General features: G+C 37.6%; 1 protein-coding gene across 11 annotated transcripts in view; it reads right to left on the bottom strand.

Moving 5' to 3' along the window:
• Window positions 1-394: 394 nt before the first annotated feature.
• The window catches only part of PON2 (paraoxonase 2), a 29328-nt gene continuing 7352 nt past the window's right edge, over window positions 395-22370 (bottom strand). For 4 of the 11 annotated variants that reach the window (XM_036328116.1, XM_036328120.1, XM_036328121.1 and 1 more), the window contains exons 2-9: window positions 20287-20357; window positions 14021-14076; window positions 9735-9900; window positions 9083-9209; window positions 7221-7421; window positions 4280-4361; window positions 3438-3566; window positions 395-652 (exon numbers count right to left, since the gene is read on the bottom strand). In XM_036328116.1, the coding sequence (XP_036184009.1) occupies window positions 410-652; window positions 3438-3566; window positions 4280-4361; window positions 7221-7421; window positions 9083-9209; window positions 9735-9900; window positions 14021-14076; window positions 20287-20357 (1075 nt within the window). In that variant the 3' untranslated portion in view covers window positions 395-409. Of the gene's footprint in view, window positions 653-1102; window positions 1223-2185; window positions 2808-3437; window positions 3567-4279; window positions 4362-7220; window positions 7422-9082; window positions 9210-9734; window positions 9901-14020; window positions 14077-14998; window positions 15138-20286; window positions 20358-22370 lie in introns of those variants that run through there. The other 7 variants (XM_036328114.1, XM_036328115.1, XM_036328122.1 and 4 more) reach the window with 6 other exon arrangements.

The raw sequence follows: 22370 nt of genomic DNA, 5'->3' as shown, positions 1-22370 counted from the left end.
ATCTATGTATCTATCTATCCATCTATCTGTCTAATCATCTATTTTCTCATTTGTTGAATCTCCCATTAGAATATAAGCAGTGTCTGGTTCACTGTTGTATCCTAATGCCTAACTCAGGGATAGCTACAGAAAAGCTATTTAGTATACTAAAAATTTAAAGTGAACGGAAAGTTATTTTTTTGTAGTTAAAAACTAGAGTAGGCTCTTTTATCTTCTTCTCTGCCTTCTTTTTATAGAATAAAAATCTCGAAAACCAGGAGCAGAAAGCTAAGAGAACTACTGGGCTTCTCCCAACCCTTCTCCTCTCACACATGGCAATCCTTTCATGGAAAGCCAAGTAAGTAATGACAACTACAAGTAGCCAAAGAAAGGTGGAGGTGGTGGTGTGGTGGTGGGTGCTATTAGCTCTTCACTGCTTAGCCAAGTACACATTCCCCAGCCTAGGTAGGTTGTGACTCCAAGAAATAATTAAACTCAACAAATCAAACTCTAGAAAAAAGATCCACCTTAGATTATTTATTATTAACCAGTTACATAAGCAATACACAAAAGGAGAAAAAAAAATGCTGTGATATATCTTATATTTTATTTTCCTTGTTCCCTGTATTCGATATTCATGTTTACATTTAGCTGTTGTAGAAGAATGGAGGTACTGTGAAAAAACAAAAGGATATTTATTGTCACTGAACCAGATCTCGGATTAAAAGGAATTAGCATGCAGACACACACGCGCACTCACACACACACACACACACACACACACACACACACACGTGCTCTCGACCTATATCCACCTGGTGGTGGCATAGCCCAATTGCAATTTCAGTCTTTTTGAATGACTTGATCTCTTAATAACCAACCAAATTGTTAAAACTCAGTACATGATCACAGTAAGAGCACCATAAATAAACACACAATATACTTATGATAAAATAGAACCCTTCATGGCCCAGAGGCCAAAGTTTAAAAATTATTTTTGTATTTCTAAGACAAGTAATACATGTGCTTATTAACTTATATGTACTTTTGTCCAAATAAAATTTCTAATAAGTACAATAAAAACAAGTGTATTTTGTACCTACTGTATTCTGGTACTTTTAACAAAAGTAGCTTTTTAGACAGTCATTGTTATAATCTAAAATTAAAATTTATGCTTCTTGGTTTTGGATCCCTAGTGAATAGTATTTAATCTTGCTTTGTTCATCCATGACTTAACATTTTCCTATGGATAATGGAAACAGCAAAACACTGTAATTATTTTAGCAAAAAATAGTTCCAAGATACGTTAGTAACTGAGTATTTTAAAATGTAAATAAAAACACAGGCCAAATGAACAGAGGCCAGGTTTAAGAAAACTTCTGTAATTTACATTAAAAATCCATTAAATGACTCATCTAAAAGCAGAAATCCAACTAATATATAAAAAATAAACTGTATATGAGATAAAAGAGTAAATAACAAGATACTCGTTAGATCTGTGGCGGTAGCTTTCTGTAAATTGGGAGCTGGTACAGCTTCTGGCATCAGAAATAGAGGACCACCCCTTACTGGATGTGTGACTGAACATCTGTGAAATGTTAACAGTGATATAATATCAATACCTACTCTCTCAGGGCTGTATTTAGGATTGAATGAGATAATGAATGGACCATTTTTCGTGCATTGTTTGGCACTTGGTAAGTAACACAAATATTTTGATGATAATGATGCTGAAGATGGGGAAAACCATGAGAAGTGAAGTAAAGTGCTTTTTGGTAAGTTACAATGGAAAGTCTCTCTCAAGGGCTTAAGGTGGTTTTATAGGAAGTACAGTCAGTGGAAAGAACTGTAGTAGGCCCTGGACAGCTGACTTCAATCTCTCCTGATGAAGTTCACAGTTGAGTTCAATGAGGAGTTTGCTTGACCTTCCAGCCCCAACATTGATCTCTTCTTTGTAGGCAAAGTAGGAAGAGAGCTGATGGAACACTCCATACTAATGGAGAATTCGAGTTGCCCTATTTAGTTGATTGTTTTATTTTATTCAAATAAAGAGCTCATTTACATTCAGCTCTCAATGAGAAAGGAGAGAAATTAACATTGCCAAACATTGCCATGCCTGCTTGTCCCAAAGAAACTCCACGAGGAAACAGCCACTTTCCCATAGTCCCTGAGGACCTGCCTTGAGAATGAAACACAGACCAAATTATTATAGGATTTTAGTTAGTCTTTAATATAACTCCAACTCTTTAATAGTAAACAATGATGTAAGTACAAAATATCCACACACGTTACCTATCAGTAGTTCCAAACAGTCACAGGGGTCACTCACATTTTAAGGAAATGGGATCTACCCTGATTCAGTGGAATTCATGCTCTGGCAGTTGGAAGAAGGAGGTGAGGCTCATTTTGTGCAAAGTATATTCACTTTACCGAAAGCAGCTTTCTTCTCTCTCCTTTACTTGGCATTTAAAAAAAAAAACACCTGTTCATTTTCCTTTATGTTAAAAGTGCAACAAGGACTGAAGGGGCCTTTCATGCCTGAAATAAAATGAACTATACACGTCATACATCCTGGCTCAGCTTTACTAGTTAAATTCCCTCAGAACGAGCCATTCATTGAAAACTAATTGTTAAGAGAAGTGAGCACACTTTGATACCCAAAGTCCACGTTAGAGCTCACAATACAGGGCTCTGTGGTACAAAGTGCCTATGAGCAGCTTCCTATCGTATACAGAGGCCACAGAACTTCCCTGGAGAACAGATCCATTGTTGGCATAAACTATGGTCACTGTAGGCTTCTCTGAGAGAATATTTTGGATGCGGAGAACCTATTCAGAAGAGACAAAGGATTACTATAGAACCGCCATACATCCACATCTCTCCATCACCAATGATCCCTGTCTCCCACAATGAAACAATGATTAAGAGGACATGCTGTTGAAAAATAGCAGTTACCAACCTTTTTTAATGCTTAAATTAAAGTACTTTCTTAAACCTTCAAAGAAAGTACTTTCTTAAACTATCTAGTTATTTCCTGCCAACACAGGATTTAGTGTTATTATAGTAATTGAGCATTAATAGGAATACTTCCACACTAATGTGCCTACTTTCACACAACTTTAGCTTGAACAAAAGCCATGTCATGTGGTGAGCTGACGATAAGCCAGGTATTTAAAAATTGCCAGGATACCACATAGGGAGGCCACATGTCTTTATAAAAATGCCTTTTGACTAGCTGCCACCACAATTTCATACATCAAAAGATTACCTTTCTAAAAGTATTTGAGCAATGTGAAATTCTGCCAATTATTGGCTTAAAGCAATTACAAAACCACTACATTAGTTTACTGTATTATTGGTTTAAAAGGACTACATCAACCATCCCCATGACAGTTTATTGTATTAGTAGTTCAAAAAGACTTGAATAATTAAGGTTGAAAAACGAAAACTATAAAAACCTGTGAGGAAGGAGGATTGTTCGGGTCATAAATGAAGAGCTTCTGGCCGTTAGGATGACAGCCTACCAAGATGTCCCCCGAGGAAGGATCAATAGATAAATTATCCACCAGTGTATCCAACTTGAGTACCTTCCAAATTAAAAAATGTCAATAGTTAAATAACATGGGAAACTTGAATTAAATAATTCAGGGCTAACCTTTTCTGTCTTGGTGCATGGGGGGAGGGGCGGGGGGCCAAGGATTACACACACCTCCCTGCTGCCAGCCTTTTAACACCAATATTGGTTCAAATAAATTTAATCAACTGATTTAGAGCCACTTTTCATCTTCCCTGAAATTAAGAAAGTTAGGCTGATATCCAAACTCTAAAACATGAACTCCTTAAAAGATGCATAATGATCAGTGAGCTCAAAGAACTCATTCAAAGAAAAATAGGAAATTCTTAATCAATCTAAAATATGTGTTGTCAAGTAGGAAGAAAATAATAATGGTGTGGTACCCAATTTCTACCTTCATTTATTATTAAAAGAAATGATAGCATGCATAAATCTTCATTTCAGAATTTATCTATTAGTCTTTTCAGTTGGGAAAATTCTTATTGGAATGCATCAGGTGACATATCATTCCCAGCCCACCACTGCATGTAATGCCGGGCAGTCCTCATGACTGCTGGAATAGGAGACTTGGCCGGTTATACCACGGTGATATTTAAAAACCCAAAATAGCAACACTGGCATCCATAGTCTGTTCTAAGTGAGGTATTGCAAAAGCATAGTATAACTATGCAATTTCAAAGTATATTAGATTAATGTTGACTTTATATATAAAAAGAAATATTTTACCTTCACTTGAGTTAAATTCATATTATGCTGTTTTTCCAAAACATGAATTTCATGAGCCAATATATCAGCTACATAGATGTACCTTTGCAGAAAGGACACATTGGTTAGAGCTCCATGACAACATAAAGCTTCATTAATACAGTATGCAAGAATGAGTCTTAATAACCTGCCGAGAAGTTAATCAATGGTGGGCCCTCAAGCAATGCTTGATAAAGGTCAATTTTTATTTAAAAAGTAAGCTTTCAAAATCAATTCTGTGTTGCTACAACAATCACAAAATTGTTCAATTATTTTTCAAAAGGTTTGTAAGGAAAAGTAATATAGGATGTCATTATGAATATAAAGTCTGTGATATTTGCCACTGAAAGGACAATGAAATAGATGTTTGGCTTCAGAAAAAAAAGGTTTTATATTTCACAATATAATTCCATACTTCTACATATCATTTACATGTTATGGTACAGAACAGTACACATTTTACTACAATGTGTATTAACATATTTAATTACATATTGAAAATTTTAAGCATAAGAGTTACGTATCTATTCAGAACAATCTGTCTAAAGGGTGAATTAATGGACTACTTTATGGTAATTTCCCTCACTGAATTGACTGTTCCATGGCAACTGTTCTATTGAGCAATTATCACGTGTAAAGCCATGAACTCAGTATTGTGACAGATAGAAACATGAAAAAGACACAGTCTTTTTCCTGAAAAGTTTATAGTATATTGGAATGATCGGACTGGTTTATACACATTAAACAATAATGCACCATGACTGCTACCATAAGAAATACTTCCGGTCTAGAGACTGAAGAAATATCTAATTCTTGAGAACACAGAAGGGCTCACAAAGGAAGGGGGATCTGCAGTGATATGGAATTAGAGACTGGAGTTGAGGATATGAGAACAAAACACCATCAAGACAGGCGAAAACATGTGAGCAAAGGCACAGGGGCAAGAATGAGAAAGGCATGTTTGCTAAATAATGAGTTCTTTGTCTAAAGCATGGGCTGTACCAAAACAGCAGAAAAGGGAGGTCTGAGATAGCCTATTAAAGAAATTCCAACCTTTAGCCTGCCTTGATTTAATAAGCAATTGGGTTCCGCTGAATTTTTAGAATAACAATGAGGCATGATAACAAATAGTCATTCCATTCAACAATTACTGGGCATTTGCTTTGCACCTGGCAGTGCTCAGCATGAGTCCAAGATGAAGCAGACAGAACTCCCTCTTTTGGAGGCTCTTAAAGGCTAGTGAAATACAGAGAGAAAAATTGGCAGCGGTGGCAGAGAATGGAAGTGGACTGGAAACAAGTTGGAAGGATGTCTAACACTCCAGCCAGAGAGGATGAGAAACTAAGCCAGGCAGATGTCAGTGGAAAGGAAAAAGGGTGAGAGTAGCGGATAGACACAAAGGTAGAACCAACACAACTTGCTCACTGATTAGCAAGGAATGGTGCAAGAGGAGGAGTAAAAGCTGAAGCCCCTTTTAGTATTATATTTTAGCTTGAATGATTGCAAAGTTTGACTCTCAGAAAGATGAGGGTTGGAAAGAAAAACAGATTTGGCTGGAGAAGTTGCACTGGGTCAGTTAAGACAATTTAAATTAAATGATTACTCATTCATTTTCTGTAGTCAACCAGAGAGAAGAAATTGTGTCATGAAAATAAAGACATTTGGTTGTCAAGAACTGCCAAATTTATTTCGTATTATATTTGTAGTAAATTGTTCAGAGGGCTAAGGCAGTAAAAGGGAAAGTTAATAAAGAATATATCATCCTTTCTATAAGCTGTGGTTTTATATGTGGAACATATAAAAATAGTAAGATACTTATGGAGGGCAATTTGACAATATCTATTAAAGATGTTTAAGGGGCTCACTCTTCGAGCAAACAAGTCTATTTTAAGGGTTTGTCTGTGCAAATGTGTAAGAGGAGGGGCTCATTAGCACCACATTCAGCCAGCGCCCAGCTGGCATTTGAACCTTGGTCTGTATGACTCCCAAATCTGAAGATTTAGCCATTATACCATAAAGCTACCCTAGGGAGTTTTTCCTTTTAAAATATTTGGATAAGTTTAAGTGGTAAATGAGAAATATAAGATGGTATTTATACAGAAAAAATTAACAACCTACATATCCATCAACAGAGAATGGGTTAAATTAGTTTAGTAATATACAGCCAATATAACAATGACATATTCATTTAAAAGGGACCACCTACCTGATACTTTGAGATGTATATGTAAATATGATCCCATCTTATTAAAAATTACATTTATAAAACTAGATTCTATAATGATATATACCAAAAATTAGATATTGTATGTAAACATATAATAAATTAACTAGAGGCCCGGTGCATGAAATTTGTGCACCCAGCGGGGGGTCCCTCAACCCAGCCTGTGCCCCCTCGCAGTCTGGGAGCCCTTGGAGGATGTCCGAATGATGTCCTTAGTGCTGCCACGGAGGCGGGAGAGGCTCCTGCCACCACCACTGCGCTTGCCAGCTGTGAGCCCGGCCCAGGGCTTCTGGCTGAGTGGCACTCCCCCTGTGGAAGCACACACTGACCACCAGGGGGCAGCTCCCTGGTGGTCAGTGCACGTCATTGCGACCGGACCGGTCGTTCTGCTGTTTGGTTGATTTGCATATTGGCCTTTTAATATATAGAATAGTACATATAATTACATAGTTAATATATTATATATACATATTTAATCATGTATCACATAATAGACATATAATATTACATATTATATAAATATATAATTATAATAAATATTATGTTAATAATATAATATAAAATACAGACATATGATATTTATATAAAATAACCAAAAATATCAAGTAAGCTATTTCTACACTGAAAAAAAAACAAAGTGAAGAATTTGGCCCATGACAGACTGAGAAGAAATGAAATGACTTTTATAAGGGATCATACTTTTTATCAGGTGAAATGTTGATTCCATTAGCTGAGTCAAATCCTTCTGCTACCAGTTTAACTTCATTTGGACTATAGTAAACAACATTTGTCCAGTGTAAGTTCAAGTATGTTTCCAAATACTTTAAGAAAGGATCAGAGAAATAGTGGTCATTGGTGGCATAGAAATGTGCAGGTCCAACAGCTATGATATCATTCACACTGAAAGAGAAAAATAACATGTGAGAGGACATAAAAACCCAGTTGATCTCCACTTTAAAAATTAGGAATCCAGAAAGTTTACACAATACATGCCTTAAGTTTTTGGTAAGAGGTTTCCCAAGAAAAGCTCAGCTAAAACCACATGGCTATTGTCATATACAATATACTATAAAATCATTTGCCAAAGAACAATTTTGTATGGTACCAGGTAATTGGAAGACATGTCACTTAGCAATTAAGGCAGGATTATTTTAAAAGATAAAAGGTCTTAGTGCCAACAGTATGTTTTTTAAAAATATATCTTTTTTGACTTCAGAGAGGAAGGGAGAGGGAGAGAGAGATAGAAACATCAATGATGAGAGAGAATCATTGATCGGCTGCCTCCTACATGCCCCACACTTGGGATCAAGCCTGCAAACCCGGGCATATGCCCTGACCAGGAATCGAACCCTGACCTCTTGGTTCATAGGTCAATGCTCACCAATGAGCCATGCCGCTGGGCAACAGTATGTTTTTTGACAGCAAGAAATGTAGGAACCCAGCTATCCTTTATAGAGCTGGATGAGGAGCTTCCTTGGCTGGTGGGCTGGTTGGGAAGCCAATAACATTTGCCTGGCTTCCATTTACTAAGTTGCTGGATTTTCCCAAGTTTCTCTGCTTAGTTATTAGTCAAACTCAGGTTGACTGTTCAATTTCTACCTGACTCACAAAGCCAACCAGCCGAGAATGAACAGGCACTCCATAAACACTTGCAGAGAGATGGATGATGAAATTGCCATAATCCAATGCTTCAGGTGAGAGATTTATATGCTAAAAACAATTACATTTTTAAAACCAGTTAGGCAAGAGTGTTATTAAATTTAAATTCCAATTACCCGATGCAAAATTGTCTGAAAGGGCTGCTTTCTCCTTTGTTAAATAAAAAATGGAGCTACAGGGTAGGTGGGTCCCCTCATTCTGAAAGAGCTCTATCATGCAGAGGCTGCCAGGGTGGTATTTATGCTCCTATTTATTATGAATCATTCCGGAAGAATGATTGGAAGTTACATGCTTCCCTAGTTAGGAGAGTAGAAATTAAAAATATCCATCAAGCTCAAACTTTAAAGAAGCAGTAGGTCAATGCAAACTGAGCTGTTGAGGAACACAATTCTCTTTCAGTCCCATTGTCAAGCAGTCGTGTGCTCTTGAAGTAGTAGCAGCCCACTCCCAACCCAGATCTCTCCAGTTCTGTAGGGTCATTAGCCCACAGCTACCGCTAACCCTGTAAAAGCTCTTTGTGTTAGTCCCATGCAAAACATGCAAACTCCATATGAAGCAGGCTCCCGTTCCTCAATCGGGCAGGTATTATTGTTAGTTGGGTGATGTGTCCTCTGAGATGGAAGGTGAAAGCAGGAGAAACGGTGAGGTTTGTCTGATATTCCCATGATGGCCCTAAAGAGCATCTCCCCTGAACCAAGCATTTCATCGTTTCTCAAGAGAGTCCGCATTGAACGCTGATTACTATGATGAAGGACGTTGACTTTCCCTGCTCTACACACACACACACACACACACACACACACACACACACACACACGCGCGCGCATAAGGGAGAGGACCACCGTAAGGAATATCTGAAAATGTTGGAGATAAATTGGAGAATGAGCAAAAGGACTAAGTACCTTGGAAGAAGCTCATGCTTGACTGTTTTTAGATGCAAAAGAGAATTATCTTCTTCTTGAAATTTAAAAATTTCCACTGTAGTCCTGAATTCTGGGTGGTTTACAACAAAGAGATAAACCGTGTCATCTGAAAAATTGAAAGAACAGAGTTAATTTACAAGACAGCCATAGTACCTTCAGGCAGACATTGACATTTAAATACCGCAGGCAAGGAAAGGTTAAATGTCTAAGCTGTTAGACGACCTAACAGATCATTCTTCTTCCCTGTCTTCCTCATCACTGTTTGTCTGGTGTTATTTCTGATCATTGGTCCCCTGACCTTTAAGAGAGAGTGTTTTCCACTCCACACACAGAATTCATGAATAATCTGTTTATAGTTTAATTCAGAAATAAGGCTATTTTTAATGCCATGATCATAGGTATATAAAAAGGTCATGAAATCTAAGCATTCTTTAAGGTGCTGTTAGAAATTTCAAAATGCAGCATATCTTACAGTTAGTGGCAGGGGCAAATCAACTTATTTGTCTGAAGAATTCAGGAATAATTCATGAGTTAATTGTTCTCTTACTTCAGACATGATCCGAATCTATTTTCCACAGTCATTTACAAACCATTATAAGTTTCTTAATGTTGGTAGCTCATCAGCTCTTACCGCTGTCTATGAAAGTGCTGATACCATGTGGATTAAACGAAGCCAAATTAAACCCACGGCTAATTCTTAATTCCAATGCCCTCGGGTTTTCGTCTTTTAGATCCATCATTAGTATTCCTCCAGGCTTGTCTGGTGCAAAGCTGTGGAGTCCTGGATATTTTAGACCCTTTTCAAAACAGAGGGAAAGGTTAAATACAAAGGCTTAAGTATTTTTATGGACTAAAGTGGGAACTATGAATAAAAGATAAATAGAGACTTTGGTTAAAGGTGGTGGCATAAAGTTATAAACACAAAGAAAGCAGAGGGGAGACAATAGAAAAAATAATAATTGGGAGCTGAAAAGCTAAAAGATGAATAACTGATTTTTCTGAGTTGAGGCAAAAGACCAGAGGTTTAGTCTCTTCAGAGGGCAACCAGAAGGTTTGTGGACTGGGAGACACCCGGTGGGGATACGTGAAAGTTTACATACTGACTGTGGACCCTGGAGCCCACAGCCTGCACTTCCCTTCTATGAAGCCAGAAGACTTGGTGAATGGAGTCAGTCAAGACTCCCCTCTTTGTCTCACATCCTGTTGACTCTACCTTGAAAATATGTCCCTTCTTAAGAATGTGAACATCTTTCACCACTTCCTCCATGACTGCCCCAGTCTAAACCACCACCACAATTACGCAGTGGCCTCCTAACTGGCCTTTCTGCTTCTGTCTTTAACTCTCTGCAGAAATCTAGTCTCACATCAACATCCAAATTTTGTCAGATGATGTCACACATTGGATCAAAAACTCCCATCTTACTCAGATTAAAAGCGAAAATTCCTAGGATAGCCTAAAGGCCCTATATGATCTGCCCTGGTCACCACCTTCACCCTACCCCACCCTAAACACTCCATCTCTGCGCCCTCACCTCCTACTACCCTGTCCTCACTCATGTTGCCTTGGCCATTGATGCTCTTCAAACAAACCAAGCACATTCTCACCTCAGGGCCTTTATACACTCTGTCCCTTTTGCCTTAGCAATCCGCACCCCCGCCCCTGCCAAACCCCACCAAGATTTAGGACTCCTTACGTCAATTTCTTTATATCATATCTGCACCAAATGTCACTTATTGCTATTTGACATATACACATACATATACAAATGGCAGCCTGACTCCACCCTCACCTCAGCTACCACTCTCCAATGCCTCACCTTACTTTATATTTTGCTCAAATACTGCCACTATCTGACATATATTTGTTCTCTCCCCACTGGAACATGAGTCAGAACTTTGTCTCATTTGTTCACTGCTAGAACCCAGGAACTGGATCAGTGTATGGCACACAGTCTGTCCTTTTCCCATTGATTCCGAATGTCACCTTTATCATGTACTACATTCCTGTTTACATATTGGTCGGTTTGGGGAGTCATGCTTATTCACATGAATTACTATATTATTATTAATTACTTATTAATTACTATAGCTTTATAAGATATGCGATATAGATAGATATGGCAAATATATATATATATATATATATATATATATATCCCCATATTGCACACTCATTGCTTGATCTTTACACAATAGTCTTAAATATTTCTGCTCATTTATGTTTCTGTATAAATTCTGGAGATTAAGTTGGTGTGCTGAATAAAATATTATTATTATTATTACATTTTCTATTTGGTTTTTCTTAGTGCATGAGAAAGCCATTTAGTTTTATATGTTCATTTTGAATCCAACCATTAGCGTATTTAAAAACCAGGTAACACACTATCTGAAAATAATAGCAGTTTTGTCTGTTTATCTACCTCATATTTCTTTTTCTTGGGTTATGAAGAACTCTAGTAGATTGCTAGTGCTTATAGTGTTTTTTTTTTTGGGGGGGGGGTGGGGGGCGGCATTTTCTTCCTTCACTAAACATTAATGGGAAGGCAGCTATTATTTAACCATTAAGAATTACATTTGCTGTAGGTTTCTGGAAAGTTATCTTCTATTTCTAGTTTTCCTGGATCTTTTAATCAGGTTGAATTCTATTTAATGCTTTTCCGGCACTCACTGAAATAATCAAGGTCTTTCCTCTTTTAAATTTTTTCAGACATATTCTATGCAAATTTTAGAGTACTAAAAGAAGTCTTGTTTTTATGCACAAAATTGGACATAAAGGAAATTCTCTCCAATTAAAAAGAAATCTATCAAAATGACATAAGTTCACGGCTGGCAGGGCCAGCAAGTAGAATAAACTGGAACTTCTCTACTGCTACCTGGCAACACCACTTCAGCAGTTAATAATCTCTATTCTTTATCAACATCCCATAAAGAATAGCAGGGTTTCCACGCACAGGGGATGGTGATGACTATTCCTGGTTATTTTAATTCTCCCTAACATTTAAACCTGTTTTTCCTCTTTTTTTAAAAAAATTATTTTATTTTTACTGACAGTAAAAGACACACAAACATAACATCTTCACCATATTAAGTGTACAGTTCAGTAGTGTTAAGCATATCCACACTGCCATTTAAATCAGCTTTACAGTCGCTTCTATGTCTTCCCACTCCTCATCAAGTGTGATGTTAGTTTTGAGGTGACCCTCAAATCCATAGCCAATGAACAGAATGTGTTGGATGAACTAAATTGCTTGGGAGAGGAACCAACAACTGATGTGATGTAGGAGCTATTCATGTAGAAAGGAGCGTATTCTGGGAAATATTAGAAACAGTGCAGAGTAAATTAAAGAAACAAAGTGGGTTCATTTCTAAATTTGAAAAAAAGAATAGAAAAGAAAGTTATATAACCAAGGAAGGATACACACACAAAACAAAAACAAAACAAAACAAAACAAAAACACACCAGAGGCAATTCTGTTGACAGTTATAAGATCATTGTGGCTATTAAAGCCCCTCAGCTGAAATTGTTCTAGATTTATGTACTGGGAGACTTCACTCCTCCAAATTCAGATTTATTCCTATGGGGAGAAAATCTTGAAATGGGTGTGTTCTGGGTTACACAAATCTCTGACAACACCTCCTTTTAAAAAAATTAAAAAAGCAACTGCCTTCTACTTTACTTAGGATTTTTGCATCTCTAGTTATGTATAATTTTAACTATTAGTCCTACTGTTTTTTTCTTAAGCTGATAGTCATATGTGCAAATAGACCCAGAGTCCTACAAGAAATATCATTTTACTAATTCTGCGTAGGTTATTAAATAACTTTTTTTACAACTGTATTTTAAAAATGTAATATAAACATTGGTGTTTCTGCCAAAGCCCACGGCATTTCCTTTTTCCCTCAGTGCTAACAACCAGCCGCTCGCTGTCTTTCCTATAAAAATCATCAGGAGCCTGGCGAGTGGTCTCGCCTCATTCTCATCTGAGCTGAGTTCTCTCACCTTCCCCCTAAGTCTGACAACTGTTTTATTAGTGTTGTGACTCTCTTCTAAAGCATCTTCAACTTTTCCACATCCCTCCAGAATCTCAGAGCCTGAAAATAAGGGATGCTGAGAGGAAACAGAGTAATTACAGGCTGCCTTCAAAGGTGTATCCTGCTTCCTCTAGCAAAACTGAACCCATAAAGATGCCCAGCACCCCCACTTCGGCCCCGGCCAGGGAAGAAAGGCGCTCAGAACGTCCCCATCAGCCCACGTAGACAGTTTTCCAATTGCAATGTACACTGATGCAGGCCAGCATCTCATAGGCCAATCAACTTTGAGGTCTTTCTAACGTATGACTGCAGAGGTTATTCATTTTCAGCTTATAAGAATGAAGGAACAGTAAAGAGGTTGAATAAACTCAGTGAATGACTTTCTATTTATGATAAGCTATTCAGCGGGAAAGAAAAAGGAAAACATTGGCCTTGTCTGGGAAAGTTGTATATTGTCTGAAAATAAATAAATAACAGCAAGAATATTAGCTCAAAATTGAATATCGAATGGAAAAAAAAGGTAGATGCTGTATTTGAAACAATATAATGTAGTATCAAATATTCACAATAATGCCCCAAATATTCTTTTTCAGAACAAACTTTTAAGACACAGATTGCAATGGAATATTTAGTGCAATGGGATAGTTAGTGCAATGCATTGGGGACATAAAGAACAATATATCAGTTACTAAAGACTTTTTCATCTCTGAATTCAGATAAGTGTGAGGAAGTTTTCCAAGATCCTGTTTGATTTGTCATTTTTGTTTTTTTTTTCCAAAACATTTTTAAAAGTGCGGAATTTAAAACGTAAGACACTGCTCTGCTGGCCTCATCAAACCCCCTTGCATCCCCTCCTCTTAGATTGGGGAAAAAGAAGGTACTCACCACACTAAGGAAAGCCAGACCATTGGGAAGGATGTCAATATCTTCAGCGCCAGCTTCTGCAGGTTCAAAAAACACATAAATGTCATGTTCAAGTTCTGTTATTTGTTAAACAGAGCATAACTAGGACTTTGTTTACTCTATCAGTGTATCTTTAGGAATGGTTCTGATTTTTTTTCCAAGGAACTACTCTCTTCAATAAACGTCAGTCTAAATCCCTTCTTGCAGTGAACTTCTGACTTTAAATGTTAGATAGTTTATGTTTACTCCAATCAAAGTCAAGTAATCACCACATTTCCAAAGATAATACAGAAAAAGTTGACATCTGCACACTCTGATGATAAAATCCAGATGTCTGTACAAAAGTAATTGACATCAGGGGAATATTACTTTCAAAATGAAGGGCTCCTGGCCATTTAACCATGCAAATAGCCTTGTCCCTTTCTCTGCTCATTCAATCTGAAGCAATCACAGACATTTCTCTCATTAACAGAGATGAAACACCTGGGATTACATAGTCCCTCTTTAAAAACAATGCCTGCTTGTTCTCATGAGCAAAGAAAGCTTTCTGTTTAGTCTTTAAATTTAGGCTTTAAATTACGGGGGGGGGGGGGGGGGGGGAGACTAGTAAAAGAAAATTAATGAAAAATACCAGGCACCTAAGCCAGCTGAAGCTTCTAACGCTTGTTTCTGAGGCAGACTACAATTACTATTGATTGTTTATCGATTGTCTGCAGTACACTCCACACAGCACAGCAAATAATTAGACATAAGGCCTTCCCAGCAGTCTCACTGTGTAAATTCCGCCGACAGATAATAGACCCAAACACAAGAAAAGAGGAATAAAAATGGCTTAGATTAAGCCAAATCATGACACATTTTTTTGAGTCCACAAAATCTAATCTTCCCTTTCAGGAACTTTCCATAGGATTCCACCAAGATTGTTGTCTAAAAAAAAAAACAACACCAAACAGCATTTACCTGGCCATTTTTGTTTTGATTCATGAGTTTGCATTTGGCTGGTTGTTTCCAGTGTTGCTGGCTCTAACATAGTAGAGAAAAGTAAAAAAGAAAAATGCCAAGAACTTCACTTTGTAAAGATGATCCATCTGCCTGTTCCCTAGAAAGGAGATTTAGTGAACGAACTTTTAACCTGGGGTCTGTGGATCCCTAAGGAGTCAAAATGAGTTGCAAAGAGTCTATGAATCTTTTGAAATTCTATGCAATGTAAAATGTTTTCTGTATGTGCAGATGTTTCTATGAAAAGGGTGTTGGGCCTTTAGCAGATTCAAAAAGGCATCTGGGATACCTCAAAAAGTTTAAGAACCACGAGGCTCTAGTCCCATGGTGGTTCTCAACTAGTAGTGAGCAAGGACCAGGGGGACTCTACAGCATACATACATGATGTCCAAAAAAATGTATACACACTTTAACAGCTGATAGCTCAGTTTTGGAAATGAAGTGTATTTTAATAAATACTTTATAATTACTCAAAGTGTGTGTATACATTTTTTGGGACAGCCTACACACACACACACACACACACACACACACACACACACACACACAATTCTAGTCCAAGTTTTGCTTTCTGGATCCATTTAGTAGGAGCTCAATTAAAAGTTGTAGTTCCTAAAAATTAAGATTATTTTATTTCAATGTATACATCCTTACACACAGACAAAAAAATATATAGAAAAAAATCAACAATGTTTCTTTGGATATTAGGATTATGAGTGATTTTCATTTTCTTCCTTATACTTTAATTAAAATTTTCTACAAATACTAGTATTATTTAAATAATCAAGAATGAAGAATGTTTTTAAAATGTATTTTTATTTCAACTGTAGTGTAACTTTTTTATGTTTAATCCACGGCCTAATTCCAAGGGGAGGGCAGGGGATGTCTTACCTATAGCTTTCTGTAGAATATTTTCCAGATCTACTGCCTCATTTCATTTCTACAGACGTTACTATAATAGGTGTTTATTATCTCTTCTCACCTCTGTCACCACTTAAGGGCAATTACTGAAAGGTAGTCAATGCTGGAGAAATTTTTTCTCCAACAATAATAATAGTAAAGTAATGGTAGTAGCTATTCACATATATTGTTTACCAAGTATCAGGCTCCTTTTAAGTACTTTATATCCATCTTTTCATATAACTTTCATAACCCTAAAAAGCAATGCCATTATCTCTTATTTTAGAGTACAAACGATGGAGACTTTGAAAGGTTAAGCAAATTATTCAAGATCACAGACTGGAAAGCTGGGACTTAAATCCTTTTGTTCTGACTTAAAAGCACATTGGGGGAAAAATACAACTTCAAATTTAATGAATTTTCTGTCAGAACCATCCCCTGGTTCCTCTCTGCAGACACTTCACTTTGTAAATTCAACTGTAGTCAATTCCATATGTTGGCTTTTGCCCAAAAATGCTTGCTTCCATGCCTCTCACCAAGATCTTCACCAGCTCATATCCTATACTTTTCTTTAAAACTTTTCAAAACTTTTTCTCTAGACAGTCTTCTGGCTTAGCATATCTGATTTTGATCCCTCTTGTTCCATTAGCAATTACCTCTCCGTGTCAGAGATGGCCACCTGCTCCCCACTATCCATATTCCCCCTTTTCGGCTACAGGCACATGGCAACAGAGCTTTGGCTATTTCCTGCTTTTTCCTGCTGGTCATTTGTCTATGTTTAGGTTAATGGGATCTGATAGTATAAGATGTATGCAACTACTAGGTAAAATAAAGTAAAACTAATATCCATGTAAATTTTCATTCTTCCCCTTCCTAATGGGAAATGGCAACTAACCAGAGTTCTAGTCTTGGACCGAGATGGAAGCAATACGTAAACAAGAGTTGTGTTGCTTCACCAGCCCTTGTTCCAGGATGACCATGTCATGTAATCACTATGAGCACAGTCATGTAATCACTAAGCCATTTGCCTATCTTTGGACTATCATGTAAGAGGGAATAAATTTCTCTCTTCTCTAAGTTCCTTATTGTAACTTTATAACAGCAAATCAGCCCTTGCCATACCCAATAGAGTGTCCAGTATGTAAGATAGCCTGTTTTTTCTACTTTTAGTTTACCACTTAGGCATGTGTATTAATCACTTGGAGAGTGTGATACTAGAAAGAGAATTTGCAAAAGTTGCTCCATCTCTCTGAGCCTTGGGTCTTTATCTGTTATAAAAAGAAAAAAAAATGTCTATATCTCATAGTAATGGGTTTTTGCTGTTTTCCTATTCATAGGCATACTATAAAGTACTTAATGACAAAGGCTACAAATTTTAATGCTGTTTTTAAATCTCCCAAGCAGCAGTTGTAAAGGTCTTGATTGCCAAGTTAAATTACTTGAGAGAGACAATACATTCAAAATTTTGTTTTAGTCTGTGACTCTGAATGCCAGCATTTTCAAAAAACATTTAGAAAATTTTGTAAACTTTCAAGCCTCAGAGTTAACTAGATCTTATTGTTATAATTTTTATTATTTAGATACTGATAGTATGCCAAATCTTGGGTGGTAAAATTTTAGTTTCTTTCTGTAAGATACACTGAGAAGGAATACAAAAAATGGAATAGTGAACTCATTCTCTGTTCCACAGGAGGTACATAACTTATATTTTATGTGGTAGGTGATTATTATTTATTAAAACAGAGTGTGTATGTATAAAGCACCCAAGAGTTCCAAAGAGTTGATTTCCAGCCATGGTAAATGTAGCATTGGTACGTGTGCTCTGGGGAACTAGGGGGAGGGAATAAAGGGTAAGGGGTGGTGGTCTTATCTCTTGGAGGAACCACTTGGCCTCAAGTATAGGTTACTACTGTTTCCAAAGTAGAAACTAAAAATGAGAACCTCTCTATCCCTGCTGCATACCCTGAGAAGTGCTTTTGTCTACATGGGAAAGTATGCACAGTGCACTGCTATTCCTTGTAATCAAAGACCACCGAACAAGCAACTGTTGTTAAAAACATATAACGTGTGGTTACAAGCTATTATTAACCATTATGCATCGCTAACATAGCATTCGACAAATGTTCATATAGTGTGTGCTAACCACAGAGCATAAGCCAAAAGAAAGAAAGAAAAAAGGCTCAATTCTAATTAGATCTAAAAATGTATCCCAAATGTGCTTCTAATCACTCATCGTCTTCGCTCTGTTGCCTTTTGAAGCGCCTCAGAGGCATTAAACACTTTGCGCGAGGGACCGTAGGTGACATATTTCCCCGTTCTTCCCAATTCCAGACAGCAGCTCACACACATCACAACATAAAGGTCAGCAACACAGACAGATGCTCGTTCAGAATACAAATGTTGTTGGGCTTGTTTTTCTCTGAGGAGCCGTCCATCCCCGTGAGTTGTAACAGCAACCATTTGGCAGTTTGTCCTGTACTGTGTCTGGCTGTGGCCTCCTGTCTATTCTGGGACTTGAATTCACAGAAGGTGGGCTTCACAAGGCCAAGGGCCGCTTAATAATTGGACGATTATTAACTCAGCAGCGAAAGTAACCTTAAAGATCACCGACTCAACCTCCCAACCTTGTACAACATTCCTTCCAGATGCCATCTGGCTTTTGCTTAGTGACCAATTCTGAGGGGGCTCTTCGTGATGGCAGCCAGAAGGCAGGATGCCTTGCTGGGTTTCTTGGGATTCCAGGCAACTTAGTTCTAGAACTGTCTGTATTATTCGGCACAGATCTGGCCCATCTGGTCCTTGATACTGAGTGTGTATCCTCCTGTTAAGTGTTTGGGCAACTGCAACAAAGAGAAGCCCCACGAGGAAGGAGTCCAGAGGAAGAGAGATGGGACCAGGAAGAGTAGAAAAGCAGCCACGGAAAAAAGGAGACAGAGCACATAGGAAACAGATGTGCAGAGGAGAGGCGAGGAACAGAACAAAAGAAACTTTGAAGTGGAAGAGGCTCTCTGCAAACGCAGAGGGTTCATGAGCGCGAAGCCTTCTTGGGTGTGATTAGGAAAGGTCACTACACTTTTATTTCTGCCAGAAGAACACTTTGAACGCTGTGTGGAGAGAATGTGGTCATAAATATGCCGTACTGCGTTTATACGTGTTGCCGATTCGAGGGCAATGCAGCATTGGCTACCAAAACTTTAAACATACACTAACTGAACAATAATCCACTATTGAGGCTTTATCTTACAGACAAATGCAAGAGCTGTACCTACAATGATGTTCACCGATTTGTTCGTCATTGCAAAAAACTGTAACCACGCAGATGTGCATTAAGAGGGAAATGGTTAAATGAGTCATGGTACATGTAAATATCAAAAGGAATGAAGAATGGGCTAGACCCATCGTCTGCAAACTGCGGCTCGCGAGCCACATGCGGCTCTTTGGCCCCTTGAGTGTGACTCTTCCTAAGCCTTAGGAGTACCCTCATTAAGTTAATAACAATGTACCTGCCTATATAGTTTAAGTTTAAAAAATTTGGCCCTCAAAAGAAATTTCAATCATTGTACTGTTGATATTTGGCTCTGTTGACTAATGAGTTTGCCAACCACTGGAGACCCACATGAGCTGATGTGGGAAGCTGCTCATACTATGGTTGGAATAAAGCAAGTTGCAGAATATAATCTTATACTAAGATGCCTTTTATGAAAAAAGGTAGATATATATGTGCTTCCCTGATGTTGATTTTTTTTTTTACAAAGTAAAACAAAGACCCTCCACTAGCAAAAAGACTGCAGCTCACTTTATTGCAATAGTCACTTTATTGTGATGGTCTGGCTCCAAACCAGCAATATCTCTGACGTTTGCATGTATTTGTTTGCATTTGCCTTGGAAATATCAGGAAGGATAAGAAAAAACCTTTACCCTCTGGGGTTATTTCTATGGGGAATAGAGATGTTTGTTGAGAGATTGTTATTTTCTATTTTATAACAACTTCTTTTCCTTCTGTCTTACCTCTACTAGCTGACTACTAGGCTAATGGAACACATATCTTCGTGGCCACATACAACAAAGAATACATACTTTACAAAAATAGTTCAGAAATGTCACTAAGCAAGCAAGAAAGCAAACAATAAATATAGGATTATATAAATAATAAATTACAATGAGAGTAAAAGAGAAAAATAAATACAAGGGGATGAGATCAAAAGAGGTTGGCTAAAGAGGTTTTGTTGCTCCAATGCGATTGTTCCTCTGAGAAACAGTAATTGGCATGCCAAAATACTGTTAATGAGTTTTTGAATGTTGGTGGCCAAACAATGGAAGGTATATCGCAAGCATTTTCTCATACTCACCGATGCCTTTAATCAGGTGGCAGTTTGGAAGGTCTACGGATTCTACTTCACTGGAGGCTTTAAGTCGATTCCTGTTTTTTAAAAAAAATTCACCTGTTTATGTACGTATTCCCTGCTTTGTTGCAGAAAGGGTTTAAGAGGCTTACAGCCATACAGAAAACACAGCACAAATCTAAAGCAGAGAAAAGAGAAGGTAGAAGGACAAGGGGAGGAATATAAAACATAGAATGAAATTAAAATAACAATGCATATCACAAAGTTCTGTAGGTGAATGTGGGTTGTAAAAAAAAGTCAATACTCAACAAAAAAACTTCTAATGCGAGTTTCTATGCAAATGTGCACCTGGCCGCTGGTCACATGTCTCACAGCTCTGGTGCTGTGGGAAGAGCTCCAGGTGTATAACCGGAAGCCCTGTCTTCTCTTGAGGACCCAGGGGAACCCAGAAATGCTCAGACCCTCTGCAAGTGACAAAAGGGAGGCCAAGAGCGAAGAGCATTATTCAAAGCGTGGCACACCGAGGACACCCCACAAGCAGTTATTATGGAAGAAGTGGAGAAGGTCTCATCCAGGGACAATATCTATTAGAGTGAGAAGGCTAGAGAATACCGCTTACTCTGGCAAAACTACTTGCTGCTGCTGTTTCAGGAAAACTAAAGTGCAGAAATAATGAGAATAATGTTGAGCTCTAAGAAAGTATCTTCCCTCGCCCTTCCCGCCCTAGAGTAGGCCACAGAGCAGTTTGGCAAACACGTTTGGGATCTATTGTTTTGAAAGCCACGTACTGCAGGCTTTCTCCTCTCTGCTCTCACTGTCTCACCTTCCTGTTCTCTACAGTCATAAATAATGCCAATGGTGCAGAATAGTTTACATTTTTCAAAGTAGTTCACCCATCCGCACTTTTAAGAGCCCAAAGGACAATTTGCCACTTGTCTCTCTCCTATTTATCTCCTTGACAGCATCTGACTTCTAGACATTGAATATAGGGGAGATTACTGGTTTCTCAATAGCAACAACAACAAAAAAACAAAAACAAAAAACTAGGCCTAGATAACCCAGAATTACCAACAGCTGGTGGCAACTACTATATATTTTGGCATATGTAAAGTTTCTAATTAAAGTGTTAATCACTATGTATTTGGAATCATAGAACTCGAATAGTGTTAAATTTCTTGAAACAATATAGCAATAAAAAATAAATGAATGAAATAAGTTTATAAAATATATAGATATAATAAAAATGAAAAATAAAATAAACATAAAAATTATAATAACTCATGTTTGTGAGTTGCAGGAGCAATTTAAAGGGGATGACAACTATATGTAGCCTTATGTAGTAGCAGTGGTAGTAATACTAGTGATGAGGATGCTGTTGCTGATAATTATGGATGGTAAAAGGAAATCAATAACAAAAATAGCTAAGAGGTAATTGATTCTGCTACAATTCTATGTGATTTCCCTGAATAAATTCATTTAATTCTTAGCACAGCCCTAGGGTTCCATTATTCCTTTTCCCGAGATGAGAAAAATTGACTCAGAGGTGAAGCAATGCTCCTGAGATTTGCCACCCAGCTAGGAGGTACCACATAGAGACAGTACTCTCATCCACTCTTGCATTTTTCTCAGAAAGGAGTGAAATGCTGTGTTTCTGTCATAGCAGTAAGACTGCATGACCATCAACGAGTCAGTCCATCTCTATAGGCCTCAGTCTTCTTTAGGTATGAAATAAAGATGAGATTAGGTGACCTCCAGGTTCTGCTGACATAGTATGATACAGGTGTAGCTATGTCATTAGGTCACAGCTGCAGTGTTCATCAAGTTTCTGTATCGCTTGTTTAAGTGCCGATTTTATACAACTTACTATTACGCCCATTTGACTGTACAAAAACAGGGATAATGATGATTACATCTACCTTTTTCGGAGATAAACTGTATGGATTAAATAAAATCCAGATGTGTCTGAACAGTTTAATATGGGGTATTTTTCAGAGTCAACTTAGTTTGCATAAATGACTGATGATTACACTTTGCTAATAGGGCAATCTTCATCAACTAGTTTAGTTATGCAATATTATCTCTCGATATGC

This window comes from Myotis myotis, unplaced genomic scaffold (assembly GCF_014108235.1).
Source record: "Myotis myotis isolate mMyoMyo1 unplaced genomic scaffold, mMyoMyo1.p scaffold_m19_p_11, whole genome shotgun sequence".
NCBI classification, from domain to species: domain Eukaryota; kingdom Metazoa; phylum Chordata; class Mammalia; order Chiroptera; family Vespertilionidae; genus Myotis; species Myotis myotis.
The sequence above is the reverse complement of the archived record's forward strand: the minus strand, read 5'-3'. Positions and strand labels throughout refer to the sequence as shown.